General features: G+C 41.7%; 1 protein-coding gene across 5 annotated transcripts in view; it reads left to right on the plus strand.

Annotated features, from left to right (window-relative positions):
• LOC114686155 (protocadherin alpha-7) overlaps window positions 1-17,404 on the plus strand; it is a 206,055-nt gene extending 188,651 nt beyond the window's left edge. For 4 of the 5 annotated variants that reach the window (XM_037197097.1, XM_037197094.1, XM_037197096.1 and 1 more), the window contains exon 4: window positions 14,696-17,404. In XM_037197097.1, the coding sequence (XP_037052992.1) occupies window positions 14,696-15,006 (311 nt within the window). In that variant the 3' untranslated portion in view covers window positions 15,007-17,404. The remainder of the gene's footprint in view (window positions 1-14,695) is intronic. The other variant, XM_037197098.1, reaches the window with a different exon arrangement.
• Window positions 17,405-22,872: the final 5,468 nt, after the last annotated feature.

Here is a 22,872-nt window from a genome sequence, read left to right on the forward strand (position 1 = left end):
AGTGGGATTTATTATGCATATTAGTGTATAACTATGCATATGTGTACTTTTTAACTTTCTTTTTATTAATTCTTTGTGTCTTTCATCTCATGCATCTCAATTCCATTCATTTCCCAGTCCCTTCATATCCACCCTCTGCCCTTGCAACCTTATCCCCAAAATAAAATAAAATTTAAAAGAGATTTTTTTAAAAAAAGGAAAAAAATCAATCTCGTCATGGACGTTGTAGTGTGACACAGTGAGTCACGCAGTAAACCCTTTATCCATGTATCTTCACTTGTAAGTGTTCTTTGCAAAGCATCACTGGCCTGGTTTCTGCTACACTATCAATACTGGGCCCTCACTGGGACTCTTCTTGGATCCTGTTGTTTCCCAGTGTCATGGAGATCCTGCAGCTTTGGGTCTACAGGACTGGCTCCTTTATGTGAGTTGGGGTGAGCCAACTCATAACCTTGGTTCTGGGCCTGGGTAGTTGCAGGGTTGATCATTCCACCAGCTCTCCCTTGTCCTCACCACCAGGGTGGGCTCTCCAGCATTGTCCTGTCTAGTTCACCCCTTGAAGAGATGAGAAAGGGACAGGCCAGTGCTCCTGCTTTCATGGCCTCAGGGTGGGCTCTCTCACCCCTACACCATCAGGGCCATCTCTCTTGTGTTGCCCAGGTGAGGTGCAGGCAGCTGGTGAGAGGCAGGACCAGTTCTCCCACTCTTATGACCCCAGGACCAGCTCTCCCACCTGCCACTGGCAGGAGAGGCAGGGACGTGGGGGTGGATCACTCCCAAGCCCATACTGCCATATGGCGGACAACAGAGCCAGATCTCCCATGCTCGTGTTCTCTGGGTGGTTCACCTGAACCCCTGACAATAAGGTCAGCTCTACTGTACTGCCCAGGCATTTTTTATAATTTTAAAAATATGTTTGTGTGTTTAACAAATACGTAAGTCAGTATAAATAGAGCTACTCCATTCTTTAATAAAGCAGATAATATTAAGCTGTAGGCCTAAAATTCAATTTATTTTTGTCCAGGTTCCTTTTGGTATCTTCATTTGTAAATAATGCAATATATGTATTTTTATACATATGTCTTATACATTTTCACTAATGTCTGTGTAAGATGTATTTCTAGAAGTAGGATTGTGAGGCAGTAGAGTATGAGAATAACAACTTAGTGTTCTCTTATCCGTGGTTGTACAGCAACTGTGACACCTTTCCCTCTGACCCCACCTCCAGCCTGTGCTATGGCACTGAACACAGTGACACTGTCATTAAGAGTCTTAGCCTCTCTATTGAGAACCCTGGAGCAGAGAGAGGGGAGAATTTAGGAGAGAACTTGTAAGCGGCAGTCAGTAGTAATAGTTAAAATGTACTCAATGTTCAAACCGTGTACCAGATACTATCCTAAGCACTTAGTCCATTAAGCCCATCATTATGCCCATTTTTCTGCTTAGGAACTTGAAATAGTTAGGGTTTCATAAGGCCACACATCTAGGGAGAGGAGTACAGGAACTGAAGCATGGCCATTCCATATTCTGAGTGGTGTTTTTGTGTTTTGTACACACTGTCTCCAGGAAAGCGAGCACTGTCATTATGCTAGCTACTCTACCTTAAAATTCATTTACTTGGGGGTTGGGGATTTAGCTCAGTGGTAGAGCACTTGCTTAGCAAGCACAAGGCCCTAGGTTTGGCCCTGGGTTCGGTCCTTAGGGCAGGAAAAAAAAATCATTTACTTGGCGAGGTGTGATGGTGCACACCTTTAATCCCAGCAGAGGCAGGCCTATCACTGTGCGTTTGAGGCTAGCCTGGTCTACAAAGCAAATTCCAGGACAGCTAGGGCTGTTACACAGAGAAACCATGTCTTGAAAAACAAACAAACAAACAATTCATTGCTTTACCTTTTTCTCCTACTGTACTGTAACTCTTCAAGAATAGGACACCTGTCCATATTCATTTTCCGGATTCATATCCCTGTTCCTAACACCTGCCATATAACAGCTATTTTGTTGTAAATAAATAAATGTAGTGGTGTGAGCAATCAAGCTTCTGAGAAGAAGGTATTTTATGCATTTTACAGATAGAAACCATCAAATCGACGTTAACAAAATAGTATAGGAAAAAAGAGAAGACAGCAGAGTAGTGGAGATGATGTTTGAATCCATGGCTTTTGATACCTAATCTAGGGTACTTTCTACCATGTCTAGCCAGGCTGCCTCTTCCAGAGGCCCCAAGAATCCCTCCCTCCTTCTCAACCACTTCTAAGCTAGAAAGCTTCACTGTGGGTGGTCCTCAGTGACACCTAGGAGGGGTGGACCCTCTGGGAAGAGAGATTTCCTGGAAGTATTGCCCACAAAAATAGGTTAACAGCAGTACGGCGGCCCTAAAGGAACTGTACGTGCTAATGATAACCATCCTTTATTTCAGCGTCTCCTCTTGCCAGGCAGTATTCTCTGTAATTTATGAGTCTTGTCTCTTTTTAATGCTGACAACCCCATTAGTTGGATATTGTTAGAGAACAACATTGTTAGGTGGCTATGCTTTGCATCTGAAAAGACAGGTGCTGAGAGGCCCGGTGAATGCTCACGGTTTTCTGTGGGGATGAGACTGCAGTTCAAATCTGGGACCCTTCCTGCAGAACCTGAATTCTCAGCCTTCTGTTTCCTTCAGGTATAATAGTCAGCCTCCACAGAGGAGTGGCGAGTGGGATGTTGGAGAAGAAAGACTGTCAGGGGAAATTCTTTTTTCTAGAGGACTTGAGCAACCAAGAAATAAAACAGAGAAAACAGGCAGCTAGAGCCCTGGCTGGGTTGTGGAGGATACTGAAAGAAGTTGGATTTGTTTGAGACCAGCCATCCCAATGTTTGAATCTGGGTTTGGAGCACGTGATGCCTTTATACTCTTAACCTAGAAATGGCAGAGTTATTTTGGGCACAAAGCGAGAGCTGTGGCTTTAAAAATATGCCAACTGTATTTCTTTCTTCCGCTCCAAGATTACTGAAAATTAGCCCAGCTGTGGCTCAAGGCACCAGACAGTCATAGAATCTTCTTCCAGATCAGCTCGCCCACCCAAAGAGAGTGAGACACCAGGGGTGGCAGTTCTGGTGACCCCTGGGGATCAACCTTCCACTTGCCCGGTCTGATTTCCGATCAGAGGTGCACCCCTGCCTCCCACCTACCCTCCAGACCAAGAGCTAGGCCAGCGAATCTAGGGAAACTCTATCCTTCCACACACAAAACACTCCCAGGTTTTCCAAGGCGTGTGTGTTCGGAGGAGTAACCATTGCCTTATTGAGCCAAGAGCCAGTGAGAGTATAATTTTTCAGCTTTATTATCAAATCCCTCTGGGATTCAGAGCAAATCAACTTGCTTGTAATTCAAGCTTCAGATATTTTTATATGAAAAATAAAAATTATTTAAATTCATATATAAGTAAATTTAATTAATTATAGTAACTTAAAATTAGTCAAATATACATATGCAAAATATGCAGATAAACTGCCTGGCTCATGATGAGCCTTTAATAGTCCTTTAATAAATGAGTGAATCTCCTGTTACTCTATCTTACTAGCAGGAAAGAGCTAATGATGGTTTTACTTTGTGCCAGGCAGGTGCTCTTTAAGAAGAAATACATTTAATCTCATAACAACTGCTATTATTACCCGTTTTACACATGAAAGTGGAGGCCCAAAGATATTAGATGCTATACAGAACATCATAATTTACACCTTGTAGCTAGGCGTTAAGCCTGGGTGTCCTGGTAACAAAGTTTCAAGTCTTAGGGAGCCGAGGGAATGCATGCTGACATTTGTTTTTATGGGAATTCTTTCTGGGCCCACTGTAGAATCAAGAAGCCATAAGGAAATGAAGGACGTGGTTGGTCGGTCCCCAGGTGGTTGCAGCCTTTTCTGTTGTCTTTCTGATCCAGGACAGGATTCAGATTTCAGGCTAGGATTCTGCCTGTTTTGTGAACTGCAGTTTAGGTTTGTGCAATTGATCAGCGGCTGAGAGGTAGCGCTTCTCCAGTCACTTCACAAACCCTTGTAAAGGTGGGAAGCAAGGTGGGGGGGGGGGGGGGGGGGCATAGTTTACATCAGTAGTCAGTGTTTAGCAGTTTGGTGGTGGATTTTTTGTTTTGTTTTTTCCCTTTAGTCAGAATGAGCATGTATATAATTCTAAACTCTTGCTAAGTTCGGGGGAGGGGATTTGAAGGGGGGAGGGGGCAGGGGCAAGGGACGGTTGCTCAAAATTAGAAGACACAAAGGAAATCAGGGACGCTTGAAAGAAGGCAGTGACTGTGTCTGTGGCGCGGGTGGCAGAAGCAGCCACGGAGAGGGAGAGGCGGGGTGGCACTGAGCAGCAAGCCTCTAGATGTTCACATGCAAACCCTGAGCCTTTGGTGACCAGACTCTTCCCTCAGCAGCGAGATCAGCAGCAGCAGCAGCAGCAGCAGCCCACCCCTGGAGCAGCAAGCAGTCCAGGGAAGCTGGCTGCCTGGGCCGGAAGCGCCTGTAATCATTTAATAGCCTTTGCTCGGTGCACTGACGGATCAGAGTAGGCGGTAGGCTGGCTCCAAAGTGCTGTCTGGCAAGATAGTCCTCGGCTTTAATCACAATGATGGGTTTTCTGGAAGCTCTTTATTAACCTCGGCACTGAATCCCAGAGATGGTAACAAAGGGATGAATGGGGAGGAAGCGGGGGGGGGGGGGGGGGGGGGGCTGAAACCTGGAGGCTGAGCTGTGATTTTCCTGACTCCTCGCGCTCACATTCGCACCCCTCCCCCACCTCCGTTCCTTTCAGCAGATTCTAGCTCGGAGGCCCCATCCTGCCTCTCTGCCTCTCCCAGATGGCAGCAAAACAGATAGCCATAACAACTCCTGTACATGTATTATTACATTTTGGGTTTTCAAAGGACCTTAATGCACAGTTGAGGATGTGCCTCTACCAGTCTACCTAGATCCTAGTTCCAGGGGGGCACCAGTTAGTAATCATGTGACCAAAATTGGTCCTTAGGCCCCTCATCTACAAAACAGACACACTTTAACAGTATCTATTTCTTAGAGTTCTCTTTGCCTCTCTTTTATTTCTTGCAGCTCAGAATGGGGCATTGGGGAAACGTTTATAGGCCTAGCATTTACCGAATCATCTTCAGAACCTCCCCTGGCTTTTGATTCCCCAGTCATTCCTAGTCCCTGAAACACATCAGCAACCCATGCAGCCAGGCTTAGTTTAGCGTGAAAGAGGATAGATAGGAAATTTGCCCAAAGACCCCTGGGCAGTGCCCAAGTGGATTATAGGATTACACGAAGTTGCCAGCTAGCAACTTCCGGAAAGCAGTTTTTAAAGTAAAAAGTGAAGATTTGTACTTTCGAAAAATACACACTGTTCTAATTTTTAAGTTTAGAAGAAACTGGCCAATACAAAAAGAAAGAGAAAAGCAAAACCATTTTTTTTCATATTGTGGTCTGACTTTACTAAAACTTCTAAATCTTGAATTGTCGTCTGAATATCTGGAAGGGCTCCTCCTAAAGATCTAAACTCTTGTGGGTTTGATATTTCTTATATCCTTTTTCTAGGATCTAAGAAGCCCACTTATTTGGATTGGGGGGTGGGTATGGTATTGGGGATTGAACCCAGGGCCTTATGCATTTTAGGCAGGAAGTCTATTACTCATCTATACTCCCAGACCTTTTACTACTTAACAACTGTAGACAGGTTTCACTCGATGGCCCAGGCTGACTTTGAACTTGCAAGGTGTGCTTCATCCTTCAGGACCAGCTCTTCGGATCTTGACTGACTGTATCTCAGCCTCTGGGAGTAATGGGAGGGGCCTGTGGGAGCTCTAAGGAGGAGAGGAGGTATCTCTGAGAGAAGAGACATTTCCTCTGTGGATCATTTGCTGGGACTGGCTGGCAGCTGGAGTTTGCTGCATCCTCCCATACCATCTTCTTCAAAAAGAACTGTGTCCTTGGATCTGCCCAAAAGGCAAAGGATTTAACAGGCAAAGTTAGCCATCTTCAGTCCTCCTAGTCAAAAGAATCTGAGCAGGAGGCCAGTAAAAGCTGTCAGAACCTTGAGCTATGCTTTCACTTGAGTGAGTCACAATACAGATGCTGCTGAAACCCTCACATGAGGAGACCAGAATAGGTTAAGCAGCGCAGTGTCTGGGGAGTACTGGAGAAACCACACCTCTCCTGCTCCACAGGAGCTGCAACACATGAGGCATGTACCTGAATAGCTCTCTAACTGCCTCTTCAGAGTTTAGCCTGAGTCAGGTAAAACCAAGACTGCCAGCGAAGGCCAAGGAAGCTCCCTGATGTATAAAAGAGGTCAATTAGCTGCTGGCAGATGGGCCTGCCACAAGGCCAGTGCATGAGGTCCCTAATGTTCTTTTACTCCACCGAATGAAGACATCTCTGAGCTCTGCACCTCTGGGTGACTGCAAGAGGGCCCTCATATAGAGGCCTGACGATAGTCAGATATTTTTCTGCTCTGAGCTTTTGTAAGGGCAACTAAAGCACGCAGCTGGTGCTGAAACCTAGTTCTGGACACCAAATCCAAAGTTTGTAAACACTTAAAACATTCCTTAGGGCTGAGGCTATAGCCCAGTGCCAGAATGTTTGCTTAGCATGTGCAAGGTCCTAGGCTCCATACCCAGTTCTTTTTTTTTTTTTTTTTTTTTTTGGTATTTTTTAAATTAACATAATTTTTATTGAGTCTTTGGAAATTTCACATCATGCATCCCAATCCTCCTCCTTTCCCAGTCCCTCCATATCGGCCCTCATGCCCAGAGTGTCCCCCCACAAAATTTTAAAAAATACTAATTAAAAAAAAAAAAACAAAATAAAACCCACCTTGCTCCTCCATCTTTCCTGCCTCTCCAACTGCTCTTCATTCATCTCAGTGGCGTTGGGAGCTGCGGTGTGTCAGGCAGCGCACCCTTTTGTCCTCTCAGCTTTACTTGCAAATATTCACTGAAATAAGTTGTCAGTCAAGTCCAAGGCCTCGGGCTTCTGGTGCACCATCATCGCTGGACCCTCACTGAAATTCCTCTTGAATATCCCGCTGTTGCCCCAGTCAGTCGTGGGGATCCTGTGGCTATGGTTCTGCAGGACCAGTCCCTTCACACTCCAGCAGGTCATAGATGTTAAGGTGGGTCAATCCAAGGCCCAGGATGTGGGTCTGGGTGGTAGCTGATTTGCTCAGTCCAGGCTGCTGGGATCAACCCCTCCCTTCCAGCTGAGGGGCAGAGCCAGCTCTTCTGCTGGCCCATGCCATTGGGGCCAGATCTCCCACAGCATTGTTTGTTTTTGGTTTTTGTTTTTGTTTTTTAGAGGCACTACAATTGTTCGAGGCTCAGCTTAGGAAGACCTTGTCTCCAACTAAAATAAATAAATGAATAAATAAGGCAGCTGGTATGACTCAGTAGTAGAGTGCTTGCTTAGCATGTGAGAGGCCTTGGGTTCCAAACAAAAATGTATGCCTTCCCTGCACACCCTTTATTTTAGGTCTTTTAGAGTTGGAGCCTGCATCTGAAAGTTTAACAGCTGGATTCTAGCTGAGCTAAACTGAAGATTGGATTGTTTTGTAGGAAAGGAATTAGTTTTAGCCTCAGAGGGGGAACAATGTCTCTTACCCTATCCCTGGAGTGCTGTAGCTTTAACTCTGCCAAGGGAATTGTGCTATGAGAAAAGGGGTTTAGGAGAGAAGGAAATTTCCTATTCCCCTCTTTCCTGCTTGCTGTAATCTCATACCTTATCTGGTCCCTCTAGTTCCAAGCACTGTGAGATATATATATATATCTCCATCCACCCATATGTGATACCATTTATGGAGCTTACATTGTGCTGAGCATCAGGATTCCCACTTTGTATTCATTACCTCATTTCCTTCTTGGACTTCAAAAGCATCATCAGTATAGAGTTGTTTGGTCTACCAGAATGGGTACCACTTTTGCCTTTCACAACAACCCTTTTGTCCATTAATTTAACAAATATTTATATACATGAGTGAACCTGAATTTAAACTAAGCACTGATTATATTGGTAAATGTATCTATGTCTGTATATTTTGTTTTGAAAATCTTGCAGAAGTAGATTCTATTGGTTGAAGAAGATACTAACTACTAGGTGCTTGGCTGGAATGATTATAAGAATACTTCTCTGTAGTTGAAATTTTCTTGGGCCACCAACTAGCTCCCAAATAAAGACATGGAGACTTATTATTAATTATGAATTCTTGACCTTAGCTCCAGCTTGTCCTACTAGCTCTTTTAACTTAATTTAACCTGTTTGTATTCATCTATATTTTGCCTCAGGCTTTTTACCTTTCTTTTATTCTGTATATCCTACTTTCATGTTTCCTCTGTGTCTGGCTGGCCCCTGGTGTCTCCCTGGCATCTCTTTTTCTTTCTTCCTGAGCCTTTTTACTCTCCCTTCCTGGAAGTCCCTCCTATACCTCCTCCCTCACTATAGGCTATTCAGCTTTTTATTACATCAATCAGGTACCTTAGGCAGGCAAAGTAAAACAGCAACACATCTTCACATAATCAAACAAACGCAACACATCTTTACATAGTTAAATAAATATTCTGCAATAAAAACAAATGCAACACATGTTTGCACAGTTAAACATTTCACATTTCTCCCTTTTTGTCTAAATAAAAAGCTTTAGCTTTAACATAGTAAGACTATATACAGTAAGAATAATTACCAGGTAAGAATTACTTTTACAATATCCAGTTCATTTGCATTTGTTGAATTTAGAGAAAATACTCCATTGTCTACCCTATCTTGCTTGGTGAGTCCAAAATTGTGTACCTAATTTACTTTCTATCTTAACTTGTATTACCAACCCCAAATTATCTTTTTAGACCTCAAAATATTTTTTTTAGATAAACAATTTAAGCTTTAATGGTTTCATCCTTATAAACTTTACATCTCATGTAAGTTTCTTTTCTGAATTTGGTGACAAGGAAAATTATAACTATCTCATCTTCAACTCCATCAGAGACCCAAGAAAGATATAATGTTAACTGAGTAAACAGGAAGTGCAGAACCAACAACTTCTAAAACTATAGAAACGACAGAAATAGTTAGCTGCCTGAACAGCCACCCAAGATTTCTCTGCAACACTGGGGCATCCATCTTTGGCCTACGGACCTAGAATATCTGATAGACTTTTCTGTGAAGCAGGAATTTTGAAAGACTGTCCCATCTTGTCTTGGCAAAGTTCAGCAGTCTTTTTCCTTTGTGTCCTGCTTGTCCAATTTGTACAGTATATTTCAGCAGTTGAGGCAAGCGCAGTTTCTTGTCCAAATGACTATATTTGCCACAATGAAAGTGAACTCCATATTCTTCAACTCCCATCATCCTTTTATGAAGTAGATTGGTGCTGCCAGGAACAGAAATATCTCACCTGTCATGAAAATCCTTAGGCTATTAAACATCTTAAATACCATATTCTGTAGTCTCTGGAGTATTTGAAGATCACCTATCTATCTAAAATATATGTTTAACTTTGAAAACATACCTAACATGACTACAAGATTGATTGTTATAGATGACTATTAACTTGCATTTTTAAATTATCCTAAACAGTTTGTAATAGTAGCTTTCAATGACTAGAACTTTATATTACATTTTTAAATGAGCTGCATAGGTACAATACCTTAAATAAGAGTAGAAACATATACAATATAACAAAAATAACCTTAAATTTGTATCAATATGCAAAAATCCATACCAATGTACAATATTCGAGATGAATAGTTATCTTTTTATCTTATATTCCTGTACCCACAGTAAATGATGACAAATATCCATAACCCACTGAATGACCAAAAACCAGCCACCCCACCTCTTGGGAATGTAGGTGTTGTGTTCTCTAGACTGCTTCCTGTTGTCTGGGGGTGAAAAAAATCCCCATGGGACCCTGAGAAAATTGAGATAATGGTCAAGTCCTAAGAAAACTAGATATAACATTTGTTGTCCAGTCTCTGTGTAATTAGAAAGTGTGAGGCTTATTTGAAGTCCTGGCTAGAGTAGTCTGTGAGGCTAGACCGTCTCAGCTAGCAGCCTCGAAGTTTTTCTGAATACAGTACTTTGAAGAAACTGCAACAGAGGCACTCTGAAAGGATGGATCACCTGGGCCATACATTTTCATTGGTGTCTGGTCCTTTTGCTCTGAAAACACACAAACTTTCAAAGGTAACATACATATCTGCATTAACACAAGTATGAACTGTGCATTGTACACAAGACAGCCCAAGATAATTTTTTGTTTTATGTTTGAGCAGGTAAAAAGACATCTGTCAACTTTATAAGTTTGTTTGGGCTGTATAACCAAACCTCTATCCAATGCCATATGAAAGGATGGCATATAATAATAAGTCATGAGGATTCTATAACCAACAAGATTTGTCATGTTTCATCCAGTCTTACAGCTGTTCCCATGCCAAGGGATCAGCATATATGTCACCTGTCTTGTAGTTTTTCTAGGTTTATTTCTTTATGTCTTTAGCCAAGATTTTCAAGGGGGTCTCCCCCAATCAAATCTGGTCTCTTAATTTTGAAGGAATCCACAGTCCTTCATTTCCTGTAGAAACAAAAGCATAACCTCTCTCCCAACACAATACATTTTCTGAACTCCACTTTAATGTTAAGAAATCCCTAAAGTATCTAGGATGGTTTAATTCAGCAATTCCTTTTACAATCCCATGTCTCTCAGCAGCTGTCATTTGCTCATAAGCATTCAAAATATTCAAAGTCAACAAAGCACCATACAGGATCCAGACTCCCTGTGTATTTCCCATCTTTATGTGGCTTATTCTTTTCCTATTATTTTACTCTTTCTTTAAAGACTTTACTTAATTATTTTTGAACTATTTGTTTTTTCCTATGACTGTCTTTGCCCATTTTTTTCCGTAAGCACCTATGCACACTGTAACCTATTTAAAGTGTCCGTCCTCCCCGGGGGGGGGGGCCGCCCCCCCCCCTGCCCAGGACCTGTTTTGTTGTGCACCTGTAGCATTTTCTGACTGTCTCAGCCAAACCTTAAACTGCTAAGTGGCAGCTAGGTCCTCTGCCGTGTGACTTTGGCAGTTGCGTCTGCCCCCTCCTTGGGTCCTTGAGAGCCAAGCATTAAGCATATGGGCCTGCCCAAGAGCTATGTTTAAGCTCCCCAGCTCTAGGAAGTTGGTGCCTGTACTGTTGGTGTTTTCACTTTGCTTTCTATTTCTATTAAACTTGCTGGCTGCTCAAGGGCTCTGCTGCACAGCAGTACCTCTCGGAGCAAGATTCATTTTTGTTTGTTTGTTTGTTTCATCTTTCTCAGGCTCTATGTGGAAATTTGGGCTCCATGTTGGGTGCCACTTCTCTGAAGAGATAACATTTAATCATAGACTAGGAGAATGGGGATCATGATAAAAAATGGAGGGAGGGACTGGAGAGATAGATCAGTTGTTAAGAGGAGCAGCTGCTCTTCCTAAAGACCAGTGTTCTAGAGGATCAGATTCTCAGCATCCACATGGCAGCTCAATCATCTGTAATTATAGTTCCAGGGTATCCAATAACCTCTTTTGGTCTCCTTGGACACCATGTACACATATGACACACAGATGTACATGTAGGCAAAATACACATAAAAAGATAATTAAAAAAAGAAGAATGGAAAGGAGATCATCTGAGATGTTCTGGCTTCATTTCTAAAGTCACATTTATGTTACATTTTATAATGTGTCTTCTGGCTAGAATCTTGGAGAAGTTGTGTGCTAAGAAGAAAATAAAAAACCTCTTATTTTCCCAAGGCTTAGTGAAAATCTTACACCCTCAGGATCTACCTAATGTTCTCAAGATCTTGAGACACAACAACCCCAGGGATTGTTTGAGGAACTGAAAGGATGTCTCTGAGTCTGGAATACAGCAGTGTGGGGAAGATTTATAGAGAATGGAGAATAAGGACATCATATTACAGTTTATTCACAGTTCTTATGTACTATAGTAAAAGAGTTTCTTTCCCTGTGCCCCTCAAGACAGTAGAAAGCTCTTGGATAATTTTAAATGGGAGAGTGATCTCATCTGATTTCTATTTTAAAGAATTTTACTTCCATTTTTAAAACTGGAGGACTTTAAAGAATCAGGATAATTTGGCTACTATGTGGGCGACTAGAGAGAGGCCAAGAGGAAGCAGTAAAGCAAGGGGAGAAGAAGCTATCGCTCTGGTCTGTAGAGGAGGTTATGATGTCCTGAAAAGAATGAACATGGGGAGAAAACAGAGTCAGATATACTTAGGAGGCATAAATAGTAAGTCTTGGCAATGTGTTGTCAACAGAGTGAACAATAAAGAAAAACAAAGGATAGCACTGCACTTCCTGGCTTGAACAACAAGACCAATGAGATCTCTCATGTGATGGGACTGGAAAGATTTAGATAGGACTATAAGGAATCAAAAATTTGATTTCACATTTCTTCAGTTTGTAATTTCTATGAAATTTGCTATTAGAGGCATCAGAGAGGTAGTTGGATATAGGAGATTATAACACAGAGGGACAGGAACTTTAAAAACAAATCTATATCTCATTAGTGTACTTATTTATAGGTTTATATTTTATTTTTGAGATGGCTCAAGGCTGTCCTTGAACTTGTTATGTAGCCCAGGCTGTCTTTGAACTTCTCCAACCTTCTGCTTCAGCTTTCTGAATGTTGGGATTATAGGCATATGCCACCATGTTCAACTTATTATCTTATCTAGATGGCCATTTATGCCCTCAAACAGGGCTGAAACACTGAAAGGAGGGTGTAGGGATAATAAAGAGAGTTGCAGGCCAAATCCCTCACACATATGGGTGAGGAGGACTGTGCAAAAGAAGCTGGTTAATGGCAAAAAGAAAGGTCAAGAGAATGCCAACTGCCGTGCCTGGTGACATCTCTAGGAAATATGGAAGGCAAGAGGAAAAGGAAATCTCTGACTCCTGTTTTGCTTTTCTAAAAGTGTAACACAGATTTGCAAAAGCAAACAAAAAAGGTTCGTACACACACTAGGGAGAACAAATAATAACCATTAGAGGACAGCTAACTTTGCACTAGGCTTGGACTTGAATCTATAGTAACAACCTGTACCAACCAGTTGCCATCTGCCATTTAAGCTGCTGTCCTTGGGGACTAACAAGTTCATTCCTTTGTCTTATCACTTGTCTAGAATTCATTGTTCTTCATTGAATCCTATGAAATCCAATTTAAAACCATTTCTTTAGGAACGGTCCATTCCCTTGGCGTTTCTATGTATATATGGAATGCACACGCTGTCAAGCTGTTTTCTCTCATTTTGAGCCGTCATTGTTACAAGAGTCTAGTCCCACACTAAGATCCTGTGGGGTTTACTCTTCTCCTGTATGACAAAGAACTCCTGAGTCACTGTTTCAAGAAGGAAGTGACGAATGTTTCTGAGGGTTTTGATAGGATAGGAATCGAAATGTGACCCTTGGTTTGGGAAATAGTCTAGAGAACTTGGTGTAGGCAATGTTCAAAACAGTAGTGCTCAGGGACACCAGAGAAATTGTAGGAAGCAAGACATGGAAATAACAGACGTGAATGACACAATCCTAAGATGCAAATGAACATAGCAAGTTGTTTGACTGAACTTTCTGTGAGTTTACCAAAAAGCAGAGCCAGATGAGCAAACCCTCTTGTGGTGTCAAAAGGTTCCAGTGTTCTGGCCCTTGGGTCACTTTTTCAGGTAGACCACCACTCTCCCTCTCCAGCTATGGCTTCCCTTCTAAAGTCACTATGACATCTTATGGAGTATCTTCCAACTTGGTTGACCCTTGGAGAAGCTTTGCGCTGGAGCCCCCTGTGGCTACACAATCGTCTGTGGGCTCAGTGCTGATGTCACTTTACCTCTAGAACCCCATATAACCTTCTCCAATAAAATGAATAATTTTCTTCTTTTTAGTTCCACAGTACTTCGCATATGCCTTGGTATATAGCCTGTGACCACTCTGGGGAAGGAGGCTTAGTTTGGAAATGAAATCGACTTGCAATATTTCATCCAAACAAATTGATTCAGCATACAACAGGAATCCATCCTCTTCTATTATGGAGTAGTTTCTGTACCCCATTTCTTCCCATCTCACTTCTTCTGTTCTGTTCATAGAATTAAGACGAGTAATTAGTTTAAACAGTTCATCTGTAGTTCGGCAGAATTAAGAGTGAAAATTAGCTAGGCGGTGGTGGCACACGCCTTTAATCTCAGCACTCAGGAGGCAGAGGCAGGTGGTTCTCTGAGTCTAAGGTCATCCTGGTCCTACAGAGTTAGTTCTAGGACAGCCAGGGCTGCACAGAGAAATCCTGTCTCCAAAAACAAAACAAAACAAGACAAGACAAAACAAAACAAAACAAAAAATTGTGAAAATGAATGATAATAATCCATACACTGAAAGTAGCATTTTCTGCATTAAGCCTGTATACTTCCTGTCTTATTCCCAGGCAAGCTACCACAGCTGTCTTACTTAGGAAATTCTTCACAAAGAGTTAAAACATGTCGTTAGAAAACTAGATTTGTGGGCCTTGTGGTAAGAAAATCTGCCCTGCTAATTGTTTCCAGACACTGGCTTCCCCCTCAGGCTTGAGGGCAGTTTGTCCCACTTGTGTGTGTCGTAAGGGAAGGCATACATTCACTGTTGTTGATGTGTGGTGTTTTGTCTTTCAGAACCTGAGGCAGGAGAGGTGTCCCCTCCAGTGGGTGCTGGGGTCAACAGCAACAGCTGGACCTTTAAATACGGACCAGGCAACCCCAAACAGTCCGGTCCCGGTGAGTTGCCAGACAAATTCATTATCCCAGGATCTCCTGCAATCATCTCCATCCGGCAGGAGTCTGCTAACAACCAAATTGACAAAAGCGACTTTATAACCTTCGGCAAAAAGGAGGAGACCAAGAAAAAGAAGAAAAAGAAGAAGGGTAACAAGACCCAGGAGAAAAAAGAGAAAGGGAACAGTACCACCGACAACAGTGACCAGTGAGGCCACCTAACGGAAACAAGCCACTTAGCCAATTTTTGTAATAATGGCAAATCTCTCCCATGTAGCAACTCCCTGCTCCTTTCTCCTATGACATGAGCCCTCTTAGAGACCTCAGAAATCTGCAGAAAGTTCCCTGTGTCTGTCTTGATCACATTTAACAGGTTTTGTCTTTAAAAAAAAAAAAAAAGCTTTCCTAAGTCTGGTGTTAACTCTTTCTCTCCGCTCTGGCTTGTTTTCAGAACCTAAAAAGCAGACCCAAGTTTCCTTTCTCCTCCGCCGCAAAGGAGAGCCTTCCCAGCCCCGCCAGTGAGAGTTGGACTCTCTGCCCTGTGCTTCAGGCATCTTGATGACATTTGCAGGGCAGGCTGAAAGGTATTCAGGTTGAGCAGCTTGGGTGTTTGCGGTCACTGGGTATGTGTAGCTACCATGAGTGTTCAAGAGCCTGATATTGGTTGGGGTGGTCCAGGTTAGACTAGTTGATTCACGAAGGGCTGGGAAACAAAGATACAGAGACATTGGGAGGGGGAAATGTGAAACTGAAAGGGACCAGACTTTCTCAATTTCTTAACTTGAGGTGTGGTGGTCATCTTCTAGCTGGCAAAACCACCCCCACTGACGAAGCTTTAGGGGTCCCTCAAGTCTGTTGGCTGTAGTACCACTATACTGGAAACCTGCTTTGTGCACACAAGCCAGAAGTTCAAGTGTCTGACAGAGAGAGTCAGCCAGGGCAACAGAAGCAGATCTGATGTGTTTCCTATACATGTCCTTGTGCTCACGCTATTAAAAATTCTTTTGCACACAATGTTTATGAAAAGGACACATCCTTTTCCAACAACACATATGCAAAAGCAAAAGAAAAAAAACCCAACACCTCACTTTATGCTGTTTGTTGTTTGATAGATTTATTAAAAAAGAGAAAGTCTATAGCTATAAATCTTTAAAGAAATATGAATACAATTCCCCCAACTCCCCTCAAAAGAGAATCCAGTCTACAGCCATTTAAAATGACCATTGCTGCTACAGAAGTGCTTTAAGAGAATTGCCTGGAACATCTGTATTATACTATACCGGCCACCTGCCAATCACAGCTTTACTCTTTCAGGTCACTCTGGGGCTGCCTCTTGCATGTATTAATTACTAAATAAAAGGACCTTTCTCTTTCTCTTTTCTAAGAAAAAAATGATGTGCACTTTGATTACACAACCTTCTCTAACCCACTATATCAAGACCCAGAAACTGAAGAAAAATATCGTTTTCTCATACATACAGTGAGCAGATTTTTCATTCCTCTGATCCTGTGATTGTCTTGGTGTGCTAGCCTACACCTTCGCCTTGTTTAGTTTTCCTTTTCTATAACACTCTGAATTGCTAACCTTACTAACACCTATGATGTTACCTGAATCAATCTCCCATATGTATGCTGTATGCTATTATAAGACTCCTGAGATATACTTACTCTGTGCTTGTGTATGTGAATGTTAATGCAACTATTACCTAGAGTGAACTTTAAGCTTTATTGTTGAATGTAAGCCCATTATATTTCCTTTTGTACACCTGTGGAAAAGTGAAATAGTGTTTTTTTTAAACCATTGTTAATCAGCTTTTGTGTATGAAAGACACAGTAAAATTTCTTTCTTAAATCAAGATGCTGGTGATTCAAGGAATTTTATTTATGGTCAGCCAAGGGCTGTCTCTTGCCAAGATTCCTGCTGGCAAGGGAATGGATAAAGCTGCTTTTTTTCTAGTAACAGTTCTGGAATGAATACCGAAGAAAGTCCCTGAGGGTATGCAAGCACAAAATTGTACCAATCTGACCTCTTTGAATTTGCAGATTGCTTTGAAATGCTATCCGGAATATCAGCTCATAGAAAGTAATAAAATTTACTGTTACCATAAATAAGACATTTTAAGTTTGTTGTGTACAACTTAGAAGTTTGATTAATTATATTATCTATTTAAAAGTTAATATAAAAGAGGTAGGAGTCTGTTTTAAAAGGCATAAAATCTAAAAAAAAAAAACTGTCTTGTCTTTTAGCTTCATTCTCCCATATTTTGAAGGGTGTGTAACTTCAGCTCTGCAGGATTGCATGGGGTAAAACTTGTTGACAACACATGTGAACCATTGCTACATTGTAGGTTGTGATCATTTTGCCCCACTGAAGCCCATGTAACTGACCTTACGTGCCTTTTGAACTAGGAGAATCGGGCTAATTTATTAATGATGATAACTATAATGTATATGTACAGCACTTTTTAAATTTATGAAGTGCTTTCCAATTCGTGTTAGTTACTAGTTATTACAGCTGTAAGGATAAAACACGTCATGTGGATTCATTTTTAATTGGTGCTATTGGTATTTCCTCTGTTATTGCTAATAAATGGAAACGGTGGTGTGAAAGCAATGGTGGTCATTTCTAAGTAGAAGAGTAGGAGAAGACGGGACACTGTGGATCATCAGCTACTACTGCTGAAAGCATCTGGCTGTCACCCTGGTTTTGATGTTTATCACTGAGGCAAACAAACGAGGATATAATCGATGCACTTCATAGCCAAGGGGCTGGCGGTCACTTCCCACTTTGCAATTTCAATCTGATAGGAACTGCAGCAAATCAGTTTTAATCACTAGAGACCCCTTCCCCAGCCATCTTATTTATTTGTTTAACCCTTGCACCTCACTACAATTTGGAAGCCATATAATGAGGTGGGTGCACACACACACACTGCCCCCACAAATGAACTTTTGTTGGCTGTAGAGTACTTAACAGCTACTCTCCTGGGTGAGTTCAGTCCAGGCTGCCACATATTCGGTAACAGGTAGATTAGTTTATCCTTTTGAAGTTAAATTTTGATGAACGTAGGCTTTAGATATGGCATTTCTCAGTGTGGAGGAGTTTTACCCTGGGGGACATCAGTTTATGTCAGGAGACATCTTGGTCTTCTTGGTACTTGAAGGCCAGAGTGCAGTGGCTTTTCGTGGGCAGAGAACGAGGGCACTGCTCAGCACCCCGCAATGCACAGGAGAGGCCCCCACCAGAAATGAGTTTTCTAGCCCAGAATGTTAATTGTGACAAGAGAGGGGAACCTTGAGAGAAGGAGTGAGCATGTAGTTTGTTTAGCTCCCTTTTAAAGTCATTAATAACCCCTCCAAGGCTTCTACAAGGACTGCAGCCGCTGACTGGGCTTTGGAGGGACTAAGCGTGTTAGTAACACCACATTTCTCTGTAACTTGATGGGGCCTAGCAAGACACTGCTCCCAGTTTTCCAGTCTTAGTCTCCTCACCCCCAAAGCCATGAGCTCTTTAGTGCAGGCCTTATATCTGTGGGGAAGATTTTTATTAAGATCGTCTTCAAAAGGTTTAATCACAATTTTGGCCACATTATGTGCTCAATAAATAGTTATTAGTATCAACAATCCTTTTCCTTACCTCTTTTTCTTAGAACCTTTAGGTGGGGCTGAGGCTTATTCATCAAAAGCGGTGCACACCTTTAATCCCAGCATTGGGAGGCAGAGGCAGGTGGTTTGAGGCTAGCCTGGTCTACAGAGTGAATTCCAGGACAGCTAGGGATACATAGACAAATCTTGTCTTAAAACAGCAGCAGCAGCAGCAACAACAAAACCTAACCAGTGTGAGATGACTCAGCAGGTACAGTGAGATGACTCAGTAGGTACAGTGAGATGACTCAGTAGGTACAGTGAGATGACTCAGCAGGTACAGTGAGATGACTTAGCAGGTATAGTGAGATGACTCAGCAGGTGCAGTGAGATGACTCAGCAGGTGCAGTGAGATGACTCAGCAGGTATTGTAAGAGGACTCAGCAGGTACAATGAGATGACTCAGCAGGTACAGTGAGATGACTCAGCAGGTACAGTGAGATGACTCAGCAGGTACAGTGAGATGACTCAGCAGGTGCAGTGAGATGACTCAGGAGGTGCAGTGAGATGACTCAGCAGGTACAATGAGATGACTCAGCAGGTACAGTGAGATGACTCAGCAGGTACAATCAACCACTTGTGATCTGAGTTCAGTCCCTGGGATCCACTATGGAAAAAGAGAATTGACTCTCAAGAATTATCCTCTGACTTTCATACATGACCTGTGGCACACACACACACACACACACACACACACACACGTACAATAATAAACACAAATTTAAAAAATTTACTCACATCTCTGCTCAGCCTTGGACAAAAAAGTCCCATAGCACTTTCTTTATTTCTATCAGGAATAAAAACCAATTCTCCAAGTAAATAGTTAAATGATCAATCTGTTTACAGCTGTTTCACCTTATTGATCAGTGATTGAGAACACCCTGGACTTGAAGTCACCTTCACATTCGAATGTATTGAACTACAAGAGTAAGAATAGTACAAGAGCGTAAGTTACCGAGGCCTGCAGTGACTTCTATAAACGGGTGAAAAGCAGAACCAGAACATCTTAAACTCGCCTAGACTCATACAGGCAGTAAAGGACAAGTTGGGATGAGTCCCTTTAAGGCTACTTTGTAAAGGTCTCCTACATAGAGTGAGAATTTACCCATTAAGATAGCAGTTCTCGCCGGGCGGTGGTGGCGCACGCCTTTAATCCCAGCACTCGGGAGGCAGAGCCAGGCGGATCTCTGTGAGTTCGAGGCCAGCCTGGTCTACCAAGTGAGTTCCAGGAAAGGCGCAAAGCTACACAGAGAAACCCTGTCTCGAAAAACAAAAAAAAAAAAAAAAAAAAGATAGCAGTTCTCAATCTGTGGGTCATGACCCCTCTGGGGGGTGTCTCATATGTTCTGTATATCAGATATGTACATTATGACTCAAAACAGTAGCAAAATTACAGTTATGAAGTAGCTTAATTTTATGGTTTGGGGTCACCACAACATGAGGAACTGCATTAAAGGGTTGTAGCATTAGGAAGGTTGAGAACCACGGCAGTAATACTTGCAATTAGGCTGGGCACAGTGGCCTTTAATCTCAGCTCTCAGGAAGCAGAGGCAAGCAGATCTCTGTGAGCTTGAGGCCAGCCTCAAGAGCGAGTTCCAGGACAGTCAATTACATACTTAGGCCCTGTTTCGAAAAAAGAAAGAAAGAAGGAAGGAAGGATGGGGGAAGGAGGAACAGAGGAGGGAGGGAGGAAAGAAAGAAGAAAGAAAGAAAGGAAGGAAGGAAGGAAGAGAGAGAGAGAGAGAGAGAGAGAGAGAGAGAGAGAGAGAGAGAGAAAGAGAGAAAGAAAGAAAGAAAGAAAGAAAGAAAGAAAGAAAGAAAGAAAGAAAGAAATCACAATGAATCTTCACTCTAAAGGATGAGATTTCCCAGTGAGTGTCTAGAGCTTGGCTGCTGGCTGTTAGACTCCTAGATAAGACTGAGTCCTGGGATCTCATGATAATGATTTTTTTTTTTTTAAATTTAAAGCAGCCCTAAAGTACAAATGTAACTGACCAAACATAAATTCAATTTTTGTGTTAAACCTAAATTTTTAGATCCATTGAAACACCAAGACATGTATTAGAACAAGTAAAAACAAAACAAAAAAAACCAGATAAACAGAAAACTATAACGATATCAGGGCAGGAAAGTGGAAACTTCCTTAGGAAACGGCAAGTCGGTCACTCCTAGCCCTATTTAATCTCATTTTCACGTGTTTCCTCCCCGGGTAGAAATGATCGCATTATTTCCCCTGATTAACTTGACGGCTGACTGCCATGACACAATGCAGCTTGCAGCTAAGATATCCCCTTTTGCTCAGGCATAAGTGTGTGAACATGCACTTGTGAAACACACACACACACACACACACACACATACACATGCGCGCGCAAGCACCTTTTGTTATTAAGTGCACTATAGCAAATGAATGTGGTGCTATCCTGCCTTTGGTACACAACAACTCCATTGTTATACTAGTTAGGTAAAATTTTTCTTCGTTTCCGGTTGCTCCTGAGGCTGATCTGTGGGGATCACTTTGGAGCTACTGAAATGTGAAACCCTGAAAATCTTTTACCTGAAACAACCTTCCAGGCTTGCAGCTTTTTTTTTCTTTCCCTTAAGCTTCTTTAAGAGGTACTAGAAGATTTAATTCCATGATGTAGTCTCTATTTGCATAAAGAAATGGGGAATTAAAAATGGAGAAAGGTAAACGAAGATGTGAGATAGTGAAAAACAAAGCTCAGTATTTCATTGTTACAAAACTGTCGTATGACATGCAGCTCTCTAGCCACAAAGGTGACAAGCAGTTCCTGTAAACATCAACCAGAGAAGAGCTGAAAGAAGTTAACAACGGATGTGTAAGTATGTGGGAGGATTCATTACATAGCTCCCATTTTTAGGTTTTGCTTCTACTGTGTTACACTGATTTTATGTGATATTGAACTTCTATTATGGGAGTCACACATGTTCTTTTTAAATAAACCAAGCAATCCAGAGGTACATTTAAGAACATCAGAGATTCATTAGATGACTCAGCCAATAAATGTGCCTGTTGCCAAACCTGAGAACCTGAGTTCAGTTCCCCAGTACCACACCCTAAGAGGAGAGCACTGACTCCCACAGGCTGTCCTTCAGTGACCACAAGCATGCTGCCCATGATCAAGTGTAATCATGTTTTAAAAAGAAAAACCATTACACAGACAACCAGTGTAAACTGTTTGCACATTTTCCCTCCGTGTCTGCATCTGCACATATCACACGCAGGCTAAGTTGTTTTCATTTTAAGTAAAAATAAAAAAATAAAAAATACTGTTTTTCCATAGAGTTTTTAACTGAAAATAACACAGAGACTTCCTCAAGTCCCATAAAAATTCAGATCTTAGTGTATTCAGATTTTCCTTTATTAATGTCTGGGTTATGTCTAGATTTTTGCTACCAGAAATAAAAAGTACCATGTGTTTTCAGTGATAAATTCTGCACCTGTACTTTGTAAACCTTTGTGTATTCTGCAGAGGAAGTTTGCAAGGCTGTTAATGAACTTTATGCATCTTCCTCTACAATAATCACATCCCTCTATCTGAAAACAAATTCATTTTTAGTAGCTAATAGTATATTTTAGTTCTGTTTATAGTTAAATGATGAAAAACAGGAACAGACATTCACAATAAAAACAGGAAAAAGCCAGAGGGGTTTATCTTTGTTTATTTATCCAGAATAACGAGGTGGGGTTCCACTTGAGCCCAAGACTGACACACGTGTGAAAAAAAGAGCCTCAAAATTAAAATACCTTCTTAGTTTTAATATCATCTGGCTTAACATTGAGGAGAGAGTGCTCTAATTTTACATCTTAGCTGAAAGGTAGAACTTGGTACCCAAGGAACTGATTTTACTTTAAGAAAAGTAAATTGCTTATCAAATAATAAATTTGACAGCGAAGATCAAGGCAACCGTTTGCAAGTTAAAAAAAAAATTTCAATTGCAAAACCATCTGGCTCAGAGCTTGAGATGATTTCCTCTTTAAATTACTGATAGCATTTTCTCTCACAAACCAGTCTTTCAAAAAAGAATTGCATTCCCAAGCCCGTAGGCTTATTCCATTCTCAATGGCTAACAGCATTCACCATCCAGACAAAGCTTACGTTGCTTCTCTGATACAATTGCTCTCCAGATCTCTTTCTTCATCCCTTTTAGGCCTCGGGACAATTTCTCAGGAACCTTGGGTCTTAGAAACCCCTATCTTTCTGTCACACCTTTCACAGAGGTGCAGCAGGATGACAACCCAACTTGAACATCTGGCAGGGTCATTCTAGAGCATTGATGAGTGGTGCACATGCTTGCATGTGGTATTTAGAATAGGAAGGCAGAGCTAAATCTCACCTTGGGTGACCATAGGGTGGCAACCAAGTTCTTATACACACTAAGCACCAATTGGGTAAAATTAAAATCACAGG

Source organism: Peromyscus leucopus, chromosome 19, assembly GCF_004664715.2.
Source record: "Peromyscus leucopus breed LL Stock chromosome 19, UCI_PerLeu_2.1, whole genome shotgun sequence".
Taxonomy (NCBI): Eukaryota; Metazoa; Chordata; class Mammalia; order Rodentia; family Cricetidae; genus Peromyscus; species Peromyscus leucopus.